This window comes from Eubalaena glacialis, chromosome 1 (genome assembly GCF_028564815.1).
Source record: "Eubalaena glacialis isolate mEubGla1 chromosome 1, mEubGla1.1.hap2.+ XY, whole genome shotgun sequence".
In the NCBI taxonomy this organism is placed as follows: Eukaryota; Metazoa; Chordata; class Mammalia; order Artiodactyla; family Balaenidae; genus Eubalaena; species Eubalaena glacialis.
The window spans coordinates 185,785,300-185,802,420 of NC_083716.1; the positions used below are offsets into that span (position 1 = coordinate 185,785,300).

Consider the following 17,121-nt stretch of genomic DNA (forward strand, 5'->3'; position numbering starts at 1 on the left):
TTGCTCCGAGGCATGTGGGATCTTCCCAGACGAGGGCTTGAACCCGTGTCCCCTACGTTGGCAGGCGGATTCTTAACCACTGAGCCACCAGGGAAGCCCCCAGACAAGTAACTTTTTATTTAGTCAAATAGTAGCTGCCTGGCTTTATCCCTCTTTGAAAATGGGAAATAAAATTCTTCAAACCACTATATTCACTACAATATTCCACTATATTGTAGAAAGGATTTTCACACATATGGTTTTATTCAGAGTAGCCATGTCCTTTGCACTGTCTTGGTTCAATAAATTATGATAATGGCAATTTATTCCTGGAACCCCTAAAACTCAACATTTTTGGTATCTATCTGCTGTTCTTGTGTTGTGTGGTGCCATGTTAACCAAAATGTGCATATTGGAACCATGCACAGAACCATGTAAATCAAGGAGGACACAATCGCAATATACACATGGTTCAATTAACACAGTTCTGTGCAAAGTGAGAACTGCCTTTGTGTAAACATGTTCTGGGCTGGGAGGCACGGAGGATGACACTTCTAGTTTTGGCAACCTGGGGCAGGGATGGTTGATGAGCAGTAGTGAATTACAACTTCATCCTGTTTGAATATAAAGCCTAATGTGGGATGAAGAGAATCCTAAGGAGACACACCCCTATCCTCCCACTGTGCCCACATGCTGCAGTTCCCATACCATCATCTATTATCACCAGGTAAGGAGATGCATCTAAATAGTAGCTTATGCATTAGATAACCAACAAGGATCTACTGTATAGCACAGGGAAGACATTTAGGCTCTCTATACACTCCACATTATGTAAAAACCTTTAATGGAAAAGAATCTGAAAAAGAGTATATATACATATATATAAAACTGAATCGCTGTGCCATACACCTGAAATTTACATATCATAAGTCAACTGTACGTCAATGAAAAAATAAAAATAAAAAAACTTATGCAAACCAAGAAATAAATAGTAGCTTAAGGAGGACACATTTTATGAAATTACCTTTCTTAAATAGCCCTCCACTGAGGCTGTTAATTGCTGTCTATTAAGAGCAAATTCCCTGTGCGCTGAACACTGTTCAGTCAGATGATCAACTCGCCTCTTGATGCATCCCATCATCTCATGGACACCGGTCACCCGAGAGCTGAATGGAACAAGCCAGCTGTTAGTTCATTCCACCCTCATAGAGAGGCCCCAGGAACAGGGAACATTTGAAAATGAACCTTTCATGATAAGTATGACTTGATAAAAGTTATTAAGCTTCAGGCTTTAGGATAATAGAAGTTAAGAAGCTGTAGTCCTGGTACAGCAGAGAGCAAAACCAAATTATGTTGTTTTGTTTAAGTCAGTCAGTCCCGAGGGAAAAGATGAGTTATGGGTTTTTGTAACCAGGTCTGGTCTACTCTTCTAAAGGTTCACTTTTTATTATTTCTTTAAGACATTCTGAGAAGCTTATGGCAAAAAACACAGTATGTTTGCCAAGAGTTTTCCTGGGGGTGTTATTTAAAAGCTTCATTTATCTAAAGATGCTCTTTGAATAGAAATGTAGATCAGCCAATTAACAAAACACTGAATGATCCAATAGGGTAAAGTATTTATGTAACACTAAGGTCCTTGTTCTGGATACTTATGAATGCTCAAGGCTGTAATCATTAGGTGAAAACCAAGGTATCACCAACAATGAGGAATCTGAGGTACTTGTTCATAAAAAGAAACCAAGCCTCACATTGTCATTTTGTACCTGTGCTGGCCTCATGAGAAAAAGAAAAGTGACATGACAGCTCATAAAATGAAAATGTCTTTAAAACAACAAATGAACTTTGAGTTGGACCCCATTTGCTGTGGTCTAAAGACACATTAGCAAGTCTCCTAACCATTTCCAACATAGGCTTACTAGCAATGCAAGACAATGAAAGGACATTGCTGATGCAGTGAGCACTTTAAAATTTTTCAACCTATCCCTGAGATAGAGCCTCTCCCAGCATATAAGAAGTTGAAGTCTTTAATTTCCTATCAGTCATTTCCTTCCAATACTCATAAAGATGAGCTGATAACTCTTACATTTAATTACCCAGAGCTTTAAAAGATCTTGGAACAAGATACAGATTTCAGTAGTTTTACCTCAAAAAATTAATTTATGACTCTGTAAAAATGAATTGAATTAGTAACGAAATGAGGGCAGGATCCCAACTGCCTGAGAGGGAACGTGACTTCACAGGAATGACAATGAGGCTGCCAAAGAGTTTAGAGGTCATCAGGCAGCTTGGGAATCTTGTTGAATGCACATAGGATTCAAGTGTGCCCTGTGGGACCACCGGAGTCCCAGAGAAGTTTAACTGGAGGGGAAATCTTATTCCTGACGCCTAAGGTCCCACAGACGTTACACTTGAAACAACTTGTTTCACATTTTAATAACTCAGAGACCGTGAAGAGTATAATCAAGAAATCAGGAGAGTTTAGCAAATAATCCTTGTACTTATATCCACAAATTCTGTAAAAATATTATATTGGTAACAGTAATCATATTTTAACTACATTTTAGACTTTGCATGCTAAAAAGGCACTTAAAAGCCCAGTTGTCCTATATATTATGGTTTTTCCATAGAACATGCAAATTTGGAATGAGAAAGATAAATAAAAAAGAAAAGGTGAATAAGCACTGTGGAAAATAGGTACAGAGAATAAAGCTTGTCAAAATAAATGGGTAAACATTTTCTAAAAATAATCCACTTACTGTGACAAGGAACCATTTTTAATGTTTTTTGTTTTGTTTTGTTTTTTATTTATTTATTTTTGGCTGTGTTGGGTCTTCATTTCTGTGCGAGGGCTTTCTCTAGTTGTGGCAAGCGGGGGCCACTCTTCATCGCGTTGCGCGGGCCTTCTCACTATCGCGGCCTCTCTTGTTGCGGAGCACAGGCTCCAGACGCGCAGGCTCAGTAGTTGTGGCGCACGGGCCCAGTTGCTCCGCGGCATGTGGGATCTTCCCAGACCAGGGCTCGAACCCGTGTCCCCTGCATTAGCAGGCAGATTCTCAACCACTGCGCCACCAGGGAAGCCACATTTTTAATGTTTTAAGTAATCTCTTCTAATTCTCATAACTACCCGATGGTCTGGCTGTAACTGTTATCTCTGTTTTGCAGATGAGCAAAGTGAGTACAGAAATGCTCAGTAACTTTCCCAGGTCACATTTATTAAATGGCAGGGTTGGGATTTGAACCTATTCATCTGATCCCAGAGTCCATACTCTTTACCACCTCATAGTACTTTTTCTGGGTCCATGACACATGAAGGGGGGTGGGGGGGAAGTATTCTAAAATTTCACTTTCCTTTGAACTCAGTGTTGATGGAAACAGGATTAGCCCGGCTGGCATGCTCTTTTGAAATTGGTTGGCTTCTCTAGGTAATGAAATGTCTGTCTGTAGTTTGCAAAGTGACCACTTGAGGGGCACGATATCTTGTTCAAATTCACATCTTGAAGGCCCCTCCAGCACAGAAAATGGAAACGGGGAGACAAAAACAAATCAAGCATTCCTTCCGTAAAAATATTGCTCTCTAGCAACTCACAATTTTAATTTAGATGAATCACAACGAGCCAAATAGGATCTCTCGCTGTCTTTGGATGGATCATTCATTTTTAATTTTCCAATGACCTAGGAGATCAGTCTTATTTTGTGGTGATTTATGCCTTATCCTGTATATCTATTGCATTATAAATTAAGGGAAAATACAACATTCTTTTCATTCATTTATCCTCTGTAGCCCTGAGCACATAGCCTTGTAAGAAGTAGATCAATGCATATTTTCAAATTAAATAAAGTACACTTTGATCAATATTTAAGGGAAGACAAGACACAGATTTAAGGAACAAGAACATATGCACAGATAGTTACTGTATTAAAAATGTCACTAGTAACAGTTTCTAATTGTTTTTAAACAAAGATGACTTTGCCCTTTGCCCAGTTATAGGAGTTTTAGGCTATCCAAAGACTGCCCAATTTCTTCTTTGATGGTTTAGGATTCATAGTTAGGTTGACTGATACTTCCCTCCGGTGTTTCAAGCCTTATAGGGACAGACTGAATTGCCTGTCCCATGTGCATTCCCTTCTTATTTGCGGCTTAGACCCCTTCCTTAGTACAAGAAGTTCTCAATTATCTTGCTTACCCTAGCCAGCTCCTATTTTCCTCTGTCCTCAGCTAGATCATCTCTGTCTGATCAGGTATTAATCCCTTCCTTCTACCTGATTACCAGTTGGAGTATATCTGTCACACTCCTAACCCCAGGGCCGCTCCCTCTCCATTCCTCCTTGGTGAAAACCTAGTCTGCAGGTTACAACCAGCACTATTCTATCATTTTCAGTTGGAAACTTGAAACACTGATTCCAGACATTTCTTCTGAACGTTCCAAAACATTTTAAAACATGTATAGCATGCATATTGCCAATTTCCTCAGAGCCTGAAATGCAGATGGTTTGATCAAAGGAAAAATATGACCTCACACTCTGCCAGCAATTCTTACATGAACTGAAAATAAATTAATAGAATTCCATCAGCCACCCAGAAATGAGTCCTATTACTTCACAGTAATATTAAATAAATGATGGGACAAGAACTGGGGGCGGATAACAGAAACTTGGTTGACGGGAGTGCCCGGGCATTTTGTTCTGACTCTGAAGCCACATTGCTCATGTGCTGCCTGATGGGGTGGGAGAGGAGCTGCCAGTGGACCAGCTTTCTAGGCCTAACAATCTGTGGCTCTGTAACTTGCATTGGAAACACTGCTTGATCTTTGGGCTGTCTGTCTATGAATGGATTAGATGGTTCCTGCCTGTAGTATGAGCATGGGGTACATCAGATTATTCCTGACATTGACTTTGACTTCTTCAAGCATCACAGATACTCTGGAGTGACAGACTGTGAAGGTTTCTTTAGACATTTGTTAGAAACTCCATCATGGGAGTATTTTCTCCCCTATTCATTGAGCCAGGAGAGGGGAGGGAAGGGGGAAAGAAAAATGATTGATTTTTTTTTCCCTCCCAGAGAGCAGAGACATATTGACTTCTGGCTCAAAAATAGACTGTTACATTTGCTGTATGGAAGCGGTTGCCCTGTCTTTGCATCTGTTACAAACTAGGGCTGGGGGAAGAGAGTAAATCCCAATGTTAATGTGTTCTAATGATTTTTTCCTGAGAGCAGCAAGTTGCTTTCAAACCTTTCATAAATTACTATTGGCGGCCCATCTGGATTAGGAGCTGAACCAGATGCTAAGCACACGCCAGCTCACTCTATCTCATCAGGAATCAGTTGATCATATTTTTCTTTCTGTCTATGGACAAATTATACTTTGAAAATGGGAAAAAACATCTTCCTTATCTCTTGACAGGAACGCTTCATGTTTATCATCTCTATTTTGGAGGAAACAATCGCCACTATCTAGTTTTCATCCCTACTTTGAAGAAATGCCATTCGAACTGTGGAAGTGATATGTATGTTTTTACAATAATTTTTTTCTGACTTAAGTTGTACACATTGAGAATCACTGCCCACCAAACATATCACACCCACATGTATCTCTTGTATACACATGACAATAAAGAAACAGCAAGTAGTAAGTGGGGCTGAAACTACAGGGTTCCTGGGTTCTGGTCCAGATCCATGCAGAGATGCCCACATGTTCCATTCCTATGAGGCCAGAGAGACCAAAACATATCCTACATGAAGGGTCCCATAGCTGGGATTCTCCCTGAAATCAGTAACAGGGATGGGATTCTCCCTCTTGTAAAAGGAGTTTGAAAAACGCTATAGCCCACTGCTGCTGAAGCCAAGGAATCAGACATAGCAGAGCAGTCAGGAACCCACACTGCTCCCCAACCTGGATTTCTGGCTGCACCTCTGAGAGCCCCAGTAGCTCCATGGGAGCTCGGGTGACCCTGATCAAATAGCAGAAGACTGATTCTGGACAGGAGACCCTGTGAGTTCAGGTGGAAGTCATTGCAAAGCTGCTAAGGAGGAAAGAAGAAAGAGGACAGAACAAAGCAAGGACAATAAAGCTGAAGAACAAGCACTTCCCATCCAGAAGGACAATCTAAAATTTCAAAACACATGAGGAAAATGAATCCTAAGAAAAGACACTCAACAACCAAGAGCTAAATGTACTCTACCGGAAATGAAAATAAGTAGAGCAATCTGAAAGTGACTTTATAAATATGTCTCACATCAACAGAAAGATAAAGGAAAAATGAATACCCATAATAAAGAAACAAGAAACTCTGAAGCAAAAGCAGTCAGAAATGAAACAAAATTGGATAGAAAAAAGAATGAGTTAGGAATCCTAGAAATGAAAACAAACAAAAGAATTCAATGGCTGAAAACAAAGGGAAAATTAACAAAAGAGAAAAATCAATATGAGGTATTCATTGGGAATGCAATGCAAAGAGATAAAGGAATGAAAAATATGAAAGACAGTTCAGACATCTAAGAAAGACTGGGCGCCTCCAACATTCTTCTACTGGGAGTTACAGGAGGAGAGAAAAGAGAGAAAAAGAAAATCAATATTTAAATTGCTGAACATTTTCCCTGATTGATGACATAAATCCTCAGATAAAAGGGGCACAGTAAGAGCTAACCAGACAAATATTCTCATTTGAGGTAATTTAGAGGATATAAAAATACATTTTAATGTATTTCCTTCCAAAAAGTTTTTCTCTTGGCAGTCCTTTCCACCCCTTCCCCTCCAAAGTTAGTAAGATGCCATATACGTGATTTGGATCCTACTTTATCCTCTTAACATTTTATTGTGAGGATACTCTCTGTCTTCAGATATTCCTCAAAGACACTCTTCTGCTATTGGCTTAGATTATTCCATACTGTGCTTGCCCTTAAACTATTGAAACAGTTTCCTATTTTCTGAAAATATTTAGGTGTTTTTCAGGTTTGCACTATTATAAACAACACTGTAATGAGCAGTTTATTCATATATTTGTCCACTCACATCTCTTCCTCTCTTCCTTCTGGTGTTCTTTCCTCTCTAAGCCCTCTCATTGGAGAGTACTCCCCCTCAGCTGTCCAAGGCACAGATTTCTGCCCCTTTAGTCAGGCTTCCTCTGTAGACCCTGCAGTTTCAGACCTTCTTACTCTGGGATCCTTGCTATTTCACATCACATCATCAGTATCATAAATGAATAAATTCATATTGCAATGAGTGACTCCTAGATATTTTACAAGAACCTAATCTAATTAGTCCTACATTTAATAGAAAGGGTAAACTTTGGGTGCATTCTATACTAAGAGTTTCAGAATTATACAAGCCTTAACAATGGTAACAGATCCAGATTGCAATTATGACGTTTACTCACTCCCTAAAGAGAACAACTTAATACAGACATGAAAATATTTGGAAAGTGGCTGAGTTAACACTGTCATAACTCAACTTCGCAATTTTCTAAATTTCAGTATCTGATATTTACCATCTAAATATATCATCAAACTCTTTAAAAGAAAGTTATTTTAAGTTCTTAAATGCTTGGTAGAATTCCTAGAAAATGTGACAGTAGATGACTCTGATACAAAGGGATTTCTGATTTTGCTTCTTTGTTTTGTTTTATGTTGTTGGAGGGTGGGGATTATTCTTGTTTGTTTTCCACGTAAGATCTTTTAAAGTATTTTTGCTATGACATAAACTTTCCTTTATGCCACACCAGCCCCTTAACATTTCAAATCAAGTCACCTAGTATGTAAATACTGAGATAAGGAGCATAAAAGAGGTTTCCTACATGGTTGACCTTGAGGGCTGACCTCAAGCTGAAGTCATGGTCTGGATGGGGAGATGATGCTGTCACAAGTCAAACAACTAAGAAATGAGTCAGAACACCACAGAGTAAAAAGTGAGATAGAGCTGACAAACACAAAGGAATTAAAAAACTATTGTGTGGTAGGTATTGATTAGGTTCATCCTGGCTGGAAGATGTAGACCCTTCACCCATCTTAGATTATCAAATTCAACAATGGTCTTCTCAAGTCTCACTCCTTCACTTGACCCATCCTGGTCACAGGAGCTTGGGATTGTGTCTCTCTTCTCTGAAGAGGTGGCCCTAACACCCACTGTCCCAGGGCTTCCTCAGACCTAGATCACACTCCTTTGACATGTCATTCCCTTACTGGCCGTTAATAAGGTTCTGAAGACTCAGGGCCAGGTTTATGTATCTTTGACTATCCTTGAAGCCCAGTGCTGGTATGTCATATGGATGCTCAATAATGTTTTAAATAAACAGAAAGAAAGAAAAACTTTGCAGGGAAGGTGAGACCTGAGTTGAAATTAGAGGATAGATGGAGCACATTTTAAGTGTGTTAGAATAAAAAAAAAATCCACATTCACTAAGTGGTCAGGCTCCTTCCTAATGACTGAAGTTGAAAGAAAGGAGACAGAGCTAGCAACCTAACATAGCAGTTCAGACCTGCACTCACTCTACCCCTTACCACTGTGGGGCAGGTAGTAGGTAAGTTATTTGAGCCTCTCTGAGCCCCAGCTTCCACACCTGCAAAACAGGGACAATGGTAATAGAAGTATCTGTATAACAGGGTGGCTTGAGGATAAAATTTGTTAATGTAGATAAAGCACACAAGCGTTGCCTTTATTGCCAACGAGCATTTGGACATAGTCTAACTTCCACCTAACTATTTTATCTTGTCTTATGCCTTTTCCCCTTGTCACCCTCTCCTCCACCCACACTGTACTTCTTTCTGCTACACCTTTGCTGTTGTTCTGCCAGGTCCACTCATCTCCCAGCCATTTGCATGGTAGGTCCTTCTCCTTAATCTTTCCCTGACTACAGTGTCTAAAATGGTCCCCTCCCCACAGTCACTCTCTATCCCATTTCACTTTTTATTTTTTTCATAGTTCTCATTGCTGTGTAAGAGCATCTCATCTGTTGATTTATTTGTTGGTTGACTGTTTCTTCCCACCAGAATATAAACAGCATGAGGGCAGGCACTTCACCTATCACATTAAGTCACTCTCTATCCCATTTCATTTTTTTTTTCATAGTTCTCATTGCTGTGTAAGAGCATCTCATCTGTTGATTTATTTGTTGGTTGACTGTTTCTTCCCACCAGAATATAAACAGCATGAGGGCAGGCACTTCACCTATCACATTAGATGCTTGGGAGCACCTGATCTACAAAGACACTCACTAATATTTTGGGAATGAGCAAATGAATGACTGAATGAACCATGCTCTGTCTAAAGTTCATTATCATTCACAATATTAACCAGGGTAAGTAGTGGTAGTCAACATAAATGAAAATCGTGAAAAGAGAATGCAAAATCCCAACTTACCCCTGTTTCTATTTCTCTGTAAAATATGAAAATATGAAGAATCAACATTAAGTAAATAACAATAAATGTTAGAGCAAAAGGGCAATACTTAAGGTTATATGAAAGCAAAGTATTCAGTCAGGATGAGGTTTATAAGCTTAAGTTCACCACAACAAGGTAGAATGAAAACTGGAACAGTCTTTTATGCAGGAACAGAAATTGAGTCAATGCTGAAGCAAGTTTACCTGTAAATCTTAAATTAATTTTAGCGACAGGAAAAGCCAAATGAATACTTTATAAGGTAGCCTGGTCTTAGTGAGTGTTTCTATGTTTTTGAGTTTTGCATCTTTTTGAATTATAGTTTTGTCTGGATATATGCCCAGGAGTGAGATTGCTGGATCATATGGTAGCTTTTGTTTTAGTTTTTTAAGGAACCTCCATACTGTTCTCCATAGTGGCTGCATCAATTTACATTCCCACCAACAGTGTAGGAGGGTTCCCTTTTCTCCACATCCTCTCCAGCATTTGTTATTTGTAGACTTTTAAAATGATGGCTTTCTGAATGGTGTGAGGTGGTACCTAATTGGAGTTTTGATTTGTATTTCTCTAATAATTAGCGATGTTGAACATCTTTTCATGTGCCTGTTGGCCATCTGTATGTCTTCTTTGGAAAAATGTCTATCTAGGTCTTCTGCCCATTTTTTGATTGGGTTGTTTGTTTTTTTTGTTATTGAGTTGTATGAGCTGTTTGTATATTTTGGAAATTAAGCCCTTGTTGGTCTCATTATTTGCAAACATTTTTTCCCAGTTCATAGGTTGTCTTTTGTTTATGGTTTCCTTGTTTTTGAGTTCTGAATTGGTAGCTCACTGAGAAACACAAAAAAGGAGGTTCCTAGTTTTTGTCCAATTATGGAAAACTTAACCCTCACACAAGGTCTCCAGCCCAGCACTTCCAATCACCACAGCTTCCTGTGGTTTAATAAATGCAGTATTCTGCTTGGCAGCAGGGTACCTTTGGGCTACCTTTACACTCGGTGCTCAGAGATGATGCCAAGCAAGGCCTAAGAGGAGGTGAGGGGGCCAGAATCCAGAGCTTTCAACCTCACTGTAAGCCTGGTTTGACCATTATCAGATCCCATGATAGGTAACTTGCATCATAACTAAATGCAAACGAATGCGCTAAAATGCCTTTGATGTTAAAGTGTACTTAGGTTATGTCACAGATATCACACTCTGAAAAGATAATAAACAATTTAACAATGACTCAGAATTATCACCTGAGCATTAGGGAGGAAATAGAAGGGCAAGGAAACATGTAAATAACCATCATTTATTTTGTGAGGCTGCTCCAATTTCAAAGGTATTTGATTCCAGGATAGAAAAACAGTGTGGATCTGTTCCTAAAATAATGACAAAGCTCTCAGATTTACTGGGAAGCTTCATCTTAGATAAATGTGAACTTCTGAAGTCCTATTTTATTAACTAACGGGAAAAAAATTAGATCTAAGGGTCTCTGAAATTCCTATCTGCCCCAGTACTAAATTTTGCCTTTATTACCTCAAGATAAATGTTTATCTGCTCTATTTCTAATATAACCTTCCCCAGTTAGTGAAAATGAATATGATTTGGTACAGCTGACTCTGCCGTAGTCATTTGAAACAACCATGTAACTCTTAGTATTTTGCTTTTAAAATTCTTTGTATAGAAGGTAAATAAATAAGTGAACCAATTATTTATCGGGCGCTCTCTATATGCCAGAGTGGTGTTATCGCATTTGATTAAAACATCCTCTATAAAATGCATACTTCCATTTTACCGATGAGGAAACTGAGGTTCAGAGAAGTTAAAAGTCATGGCATTATTTTGGCTCTCAGAATGCATGAAATAAAACTCCTTTGAGGGGCTTCCCTGGTGGCACAGTGGTTGAGGGTCTGCCTGCCGATGCGGGGGACACGGGTTCGAGCCCTGGTCTGGGAGGATCCCGCGTGCCGCGGAGCAGCTGGGCCCGTGGGCCACAATTGCTGAGCCTGCGCGTCTGGAGCCTGTGCTCCGCGGCAAGGGAGGCCGCGATAGTGAGAGGCCCACGCACCGCGATGAGGAGTGGCCCCCGCTTGCCGCAATTGGAGAAAGCCCTCGCTTTCTCCAACACAGCCAAAAATAAATAAATAAACAAATAAATTAATTAAAAAAAAAAAAAAACTCCTTTGATACTAAGTCCTAAGCTTCTTATCCACACCAGTTTTCAAATGTCTGATAGTAGGAATTTTAGTATTTTGTGTCCTAGTAGTGTGGCTGGCATTCAGAAGTCTAGGAAGCCATTGTGATGTTCAGTAACACATACTTTTCTCTGTGGAATTTATGTTTATTTCCATTGCCATTATTCTAAACTCCACCTTCACTCCAGCTGTGGCTGCAACTTGAAATCTCCTTCTGCTTCTCTCCCATGGTGGTGACCCAGGTCGTTGAACAGATAAATCATTAGATGAGGAAGGGAAGCAAGTCCCAAATGGAATGCATGGGATTGAGGTCAGTAACTATGTGTGGCTCTGGTTTGCGACTGAGATTCTAATGCGTTTCAATTCAGCTTCTAATGGATTTCTATTCTACATCTACCCTCTAAATCAAAAATGTCCTTTGCCCAGTAACAATTGCACTTTACCTTCAGTTCCTCCTGCAAAATGGAAATAGTATTGATTTGTAAAATACTGTGAAATCTCAGGGCAACCAAACACCTTGGAACTACTATGAACGCTCATATATCTAGGATGTTGACAGAAACCACACTGCTAATTTTTTTTTTTAATCCAGTTACCTACCATTAATTCAAGTTTCTTGAAATGGTCCCTAACTATTACTTCTTCTATTAAGACTCAGTCTGCAACCTGAAGAACAGAACTATAGATGTCCCTTTGAAAAACAATATATATGTAAAATTTAAGACTAGAAAGAGCAAAGAAGGCAAAAAGAATGAGACTAGCTAAGTAAATAAACATGTCGACCATTACAAAATGGATGGCCAAAAAGAATCACTAGAATCCTGAAAATAGACTGTAAGGTAAAATAAAAGCACTTCTCTTATATTTAAGTATTGAAAATAAAGCATTATTGATTAGAACAAACAGGATAGAGTTTAGCAGTAATAACTTGTGACCAGCTTTCCTACTCTTAAGACTTAAGCATGAAAACTGAATACGGAACTTCAGTTTCTGGTCAAGAAGCAGGGACTGGATTTATCCTCATGCCTTAAACAACTCAGACATTGAAGGACACGTAGCACAGGACAGTGATCCCTGAGAGAAGAGAAATGAATGAGGTGAGCCTTACGACAGCATCAGCCTGCTGCCTGGGAGGTAATTTCCAGACCAAAGCTCAGGGAAGTGGAACAAAACAGAGTCCAAAGGATGTACTGTTTTGAAGATACAGAGATCAGACTTAGGGCAGGCCAAGGCACCTAGAATTCCTGGGGCAGCGTATTGGTGGCAGGTCTTCAGATCTGGGGAGAGGTCTTTGGCTGCTTTCTGATACACTCACGCATGAAAGGAAACTGTCTAAGGTCAGGGAAAGCACCACAAGTAAAGAGTGGCCTGAACAGAGAAATAGTATGTATCTGTGCTTTGAGACCTACTTACTAAACTGACATGAGACCATTCCCCAATGACAACTGGAGACCTCACCACTTAATCCATCATCACATGACTCAGATCAATGTCAAACAGGTACACTGAGTCCAGGCACCACAAGTCCAGGCACCCCACAGGATATCTTCTGCCTGATCCAAGACTCTTATACATTCTAGAAGACTGGACCTGTAGCAGGGGAGGGGAGGAAGGAGTTCTCATACCCATAGGGTCCAGACATGAGCACACTGGTTCTCCTAGAGCCGAGTGGACACACCATTACCCGATGCATGATGTGGAGCCAAAGTAAGGAAACTTAGTAACTACAGCTATTGTTAGTTTTCCAAAGGTGAGAATTATTTGCCCTTTTCATAGCCTCAGCTTTTTAGCTCCTGCTGGAATATCTTGGATTATTTCTGATCGTGACTTTGCATGGTCCCATAGCAACCATCACAAGCCCTGGTTCAATGTATCTGTCTGGACTCAGATTATCTTCTGAAAAGAAAATTCCCTAAACCCAAACTTACCAAATCAACACTTGTAAACATGTCTAAAATAGAGCAGAATGAGGGTTTAAACAGAAATAAAATAATTTTTACCACATTTGACCTACTTCATTGTTCCTCAAATTGAATGTCTTCGAGTTTCAAGGGGATTGTGGATATGGAAGATAAAAACAGGGCTTACCCCATTTGCAGAATTTTTTTTGTCTCTCTCTGTCAAAACATAAGCCCTGCCATCATTTCTGCCTAGTCAGTATCTGTTCCATCATCTGCTCTTTCTGTCGTCTCCATTTTGTCTTCCAATCCCTATGCTTGATCATACGTTCTCACTGCATTCTCTTTCTGCTTCTCAAGGTCCTTCTCTCTCCTCATTCCCACCCATCTCTAAGATATATCACAGTATATCACACTGATATACTCACTGAATGTGCTCATAAAAACAACCCACCCTAGCACACTGGTTAAGAGCAGGTGGTCTAGGGTGCACTCGACCATTAATCTGGATCCATGCACTTGAATTCAAATTCTGGCTCTGCCACTAACTAACCAGCGGCATGACCTTTTGCAAGTTACTTAACCTCTCTGTGTCTCAGTTGCTTGTAAAAAGAGAACGTTAATAGTATATTCTATGACTTGTAGAGTTGCTGTGAGGATTAATGGGATAATGCTTCTAAAGCTGTTGAGACAGTGCCAGGCATGTGGTGGGCTCTCAATTTTTTAAAATGTAATTATTATTAATTAATAATAATGTCATCTTTTACTTAGGTTTTTGCTTGGTGAGCCATCAAGCTCATAAATGAAAGGGAATTCTAGAACATTATTTTTTCCAGAAAGGAAAAAAGGTACAGAGTAGACTCAAGGCTTACGAATTAAAAGGGAGGAAGAAATCCCACGGAGATGCTAGGATATAAAAAGTATACAGAAGGAAAGTTCTGTCTCTTCTTTTGTTCTTTCCCTCCTCCCTCCTCAGAAACTCATAGAAAGAAAGCTTTAGCATCTTCATGTCCTCAGGTCAGAATATAGCCTCACTTCTGGATGAGCAATGCTGTGTTCAGAATTACTGTTGACCAAATTTCAATAGAACCTTTTAAGCCATGTCATAATGCAGTGAAACATCAGAAGTAGGGGAAAAAATCATGCAACTTATTTTTTCACAGACTGTGGAAACTGTGAAAAAGCTTGTCACACTGAGGAAGAAATAGACTTCACTTACCTGCAGGAGCCTAGTTCGTTGATTAAGGCTTGTCCCTCTTGCAAAGCATCAGCTGTGCAGTCTTTAATTTCTCTGTGTAATTCCTCATGCCTCGCTGCCAAGACAGGAAGACTTAAACCCTCTGATTTAAGGAGCTTAAGGTAAGCTTCAACTCTTCCAAGTACATCAAATGCCTGCCAAAGAAAACATACTTTCATTTTCTGCTCATCTAGTTTAAAGTCTACATCAATGTGCACACACAATACTAGAGATTAAACCAGCCTGTTCAATTTATTGGTTTGATCATAACCAAAAACAACAATCTGAGTCTTAGAAAACAGCTGTAGAGCTTTAAGGCTCCATTTAGGGAAACTGATCGTAGTTTAGTTCAGCACAGATAAATGTCAACCCCATAAAATTACCAAAATGGTTTACACTGAGAATGTACCTATACAACACAGTTATAACTATATAAAATTTGGAGAGCCAGGTTTATTTTTTGCACATTCTGTACTGGATACAACTAACGGATGAGATGTTTTAAAAATATTATGCAGACTTTCATAACCTGAATATCTCTGTAATATTCTTTTAAAAAATTCCCAATAAATTGCACTTTGAATCTGAAACACCATGGGGAAGTATTCAAAAAATTGTGGGGCTTTTGTCCTTTGCCTTTCTGGGTAAAAGATCTGCTTGCTCCATCCAAGGCATCCGTCTGTCTATAGAGAAGATTGGAATTTGGTTCTGAAACAGTGCAAAGACTAAGACCAAGGTAATATTTAGCTTCTGACATGTAAAACAGGATTATGCAGGAAAAAACATCACCTTGCAAACCAAGATACTGTCTTGAGAGAAGATTTTTGAAATTCTTTATTTTCTTCCTTTATTAGCAGAGGTATGGGGGATTAAGCTTATAGAATTAACATAGAGTAGAGAGGAGCTATCCTTTTGGCCATTAAGGCCTAGTTGGCATTAAGAAGGGGGAATATATGATATAAAAGCAGTAAAAGAGGACTGTGGCAATATGAGGAAAAAAGAGATCAGAGTGCCATGGTCTTCATAGGTCTCCTGATAGCCCATCTGTGAACTTGCGCCTGGAGAGCAGGAGATGAGTTAGGTAAGTTGAAGAGAAGGTGAACAGCAAGGGAGCTCTTGCCACATTGCCCTCTGGCTGTACTGGAAGAAGCCACCTTACAGGGTGTTCCACACCACTCTGAAGAACAGTCCTATCCCAGGAAGCTTGACTGGGCCACAGTCAGCAGGGGCCTGAAGCCTAGCCTTCCTGGGTTGTTACAGTGGAAGCCAGTGAGCTCAGCAGGGGGCCACCAGGTGAACTAGGAAGACCCCACAGTGAGAGCAACGGTCTCGTGAGTCCACTACCACTGAAAACTGAGAGAGACCAGAGAGGGGAGCAAGGCTGGGTTGATGCTGAGGGAACACAGTTTAAGCCAAATGTAGAGATTACAGCCGTGGACCTGTGTAACAGCACCCATACCTCTGCACCTGGCCACTTTGAAGGGAGTGAGTTGTTTTTTTTTTTTTTAATTTATTGAAGTATAGTTGATTTACAATGTTGTGTCAATTTCTGCTGTTCAGCAAAGTGATTCAGTTTTATATATATATATATATGGTTTATCACAGGATATTGAATATAGTTCCCTGTGTATATAGTAAGAACTTGTTTATCCGTACTATACACAAGTTTGCATCTGCTAATCCCAAACTGCCAATCCTTCCCTCTTCCACCCCCCTTGCCCCTTGGTAACCACAAGTCTATTCTCTATGTCTTTGAGTCTGTTTCTGTCTCATAGATAAGTTCATTTGTGTCGTATTTTAGATTCCACATATAAGTGATATCATATGATATTTGTCTTTCTCTTTCTTACTTACTTCACTTAGTATGATAATCTCTAGGTCTATCTACATTGTTGTAAATGGCATTATTTCATTCTTTTTTATGGCTGAGTAATATTCCATTGTATATATGTGCCACATCTTCTTTATGAATTCATCTGTCGATGGATATTTAGGTTGTTTCCATGACCTGGCTATTGTAAATAGTGCTGCTATGAACATTGGGGTGCAAGTATCTTTTCAAATTATAGTTTTGTCTGGATATATGCCCAGGAGTGAGATTGCTGCATCATATGGCAACTCTATTTTTAGTTTTGTAAGGAACCTCCATACTGTTGTCCATAGTGGCTGTACCAATTTACATTCCCACCAACATTAGGAGGGTTCCCTTTTCTCCACACCAAAGGGAGTGAGTTTTAATGGCAGAATTGGAACTGGACAAAATTTGAATTTACAAAATGAAATCTTTCAGATACTGTCATATGACTTATATGTTGATATTCTGTTTTCCCACCAATGTCCTCATGTCTTCTGAATCTGCATTTACTGAGAGTGTATAAAGCAAATTCATTCCCATTTATTTAGTAGATGATAGGAAGCAATACAAATAATCACTACAGTTTAATGAGAACTATGTGCTT

At 39.5% G+C, this 17,121-nt stretch overlaps 1 protein-coding gene across 1 annotated transcript in view; it reads right to left on the reverse strand.

Annotated features, from left to right (window-relative positions):
- Positions 1–17,121, reverse strand: part of CCDC141 (coiled-coil domain containing 141) — a 215,036-nt gene that overhangs the window by 60,018 nt on the left and 137,897 nt on the right. Inside the window, exons 8-9 of the mRNA XM_061202688.1 lie at positions 14,645–14,817; positions 1,004–1,145 (exon numbers count right to left, since the gene is read on the reverse strand). Coding sequence (XP_061058671.1) covers positions 1,004–1,145; positions 14,645–14,817 — 315 coding nt within the window. The remainder of the gene's footprint in view (positions 1–1,003; positions 1,146–14,644; positions 14,818–17,121) is intronic.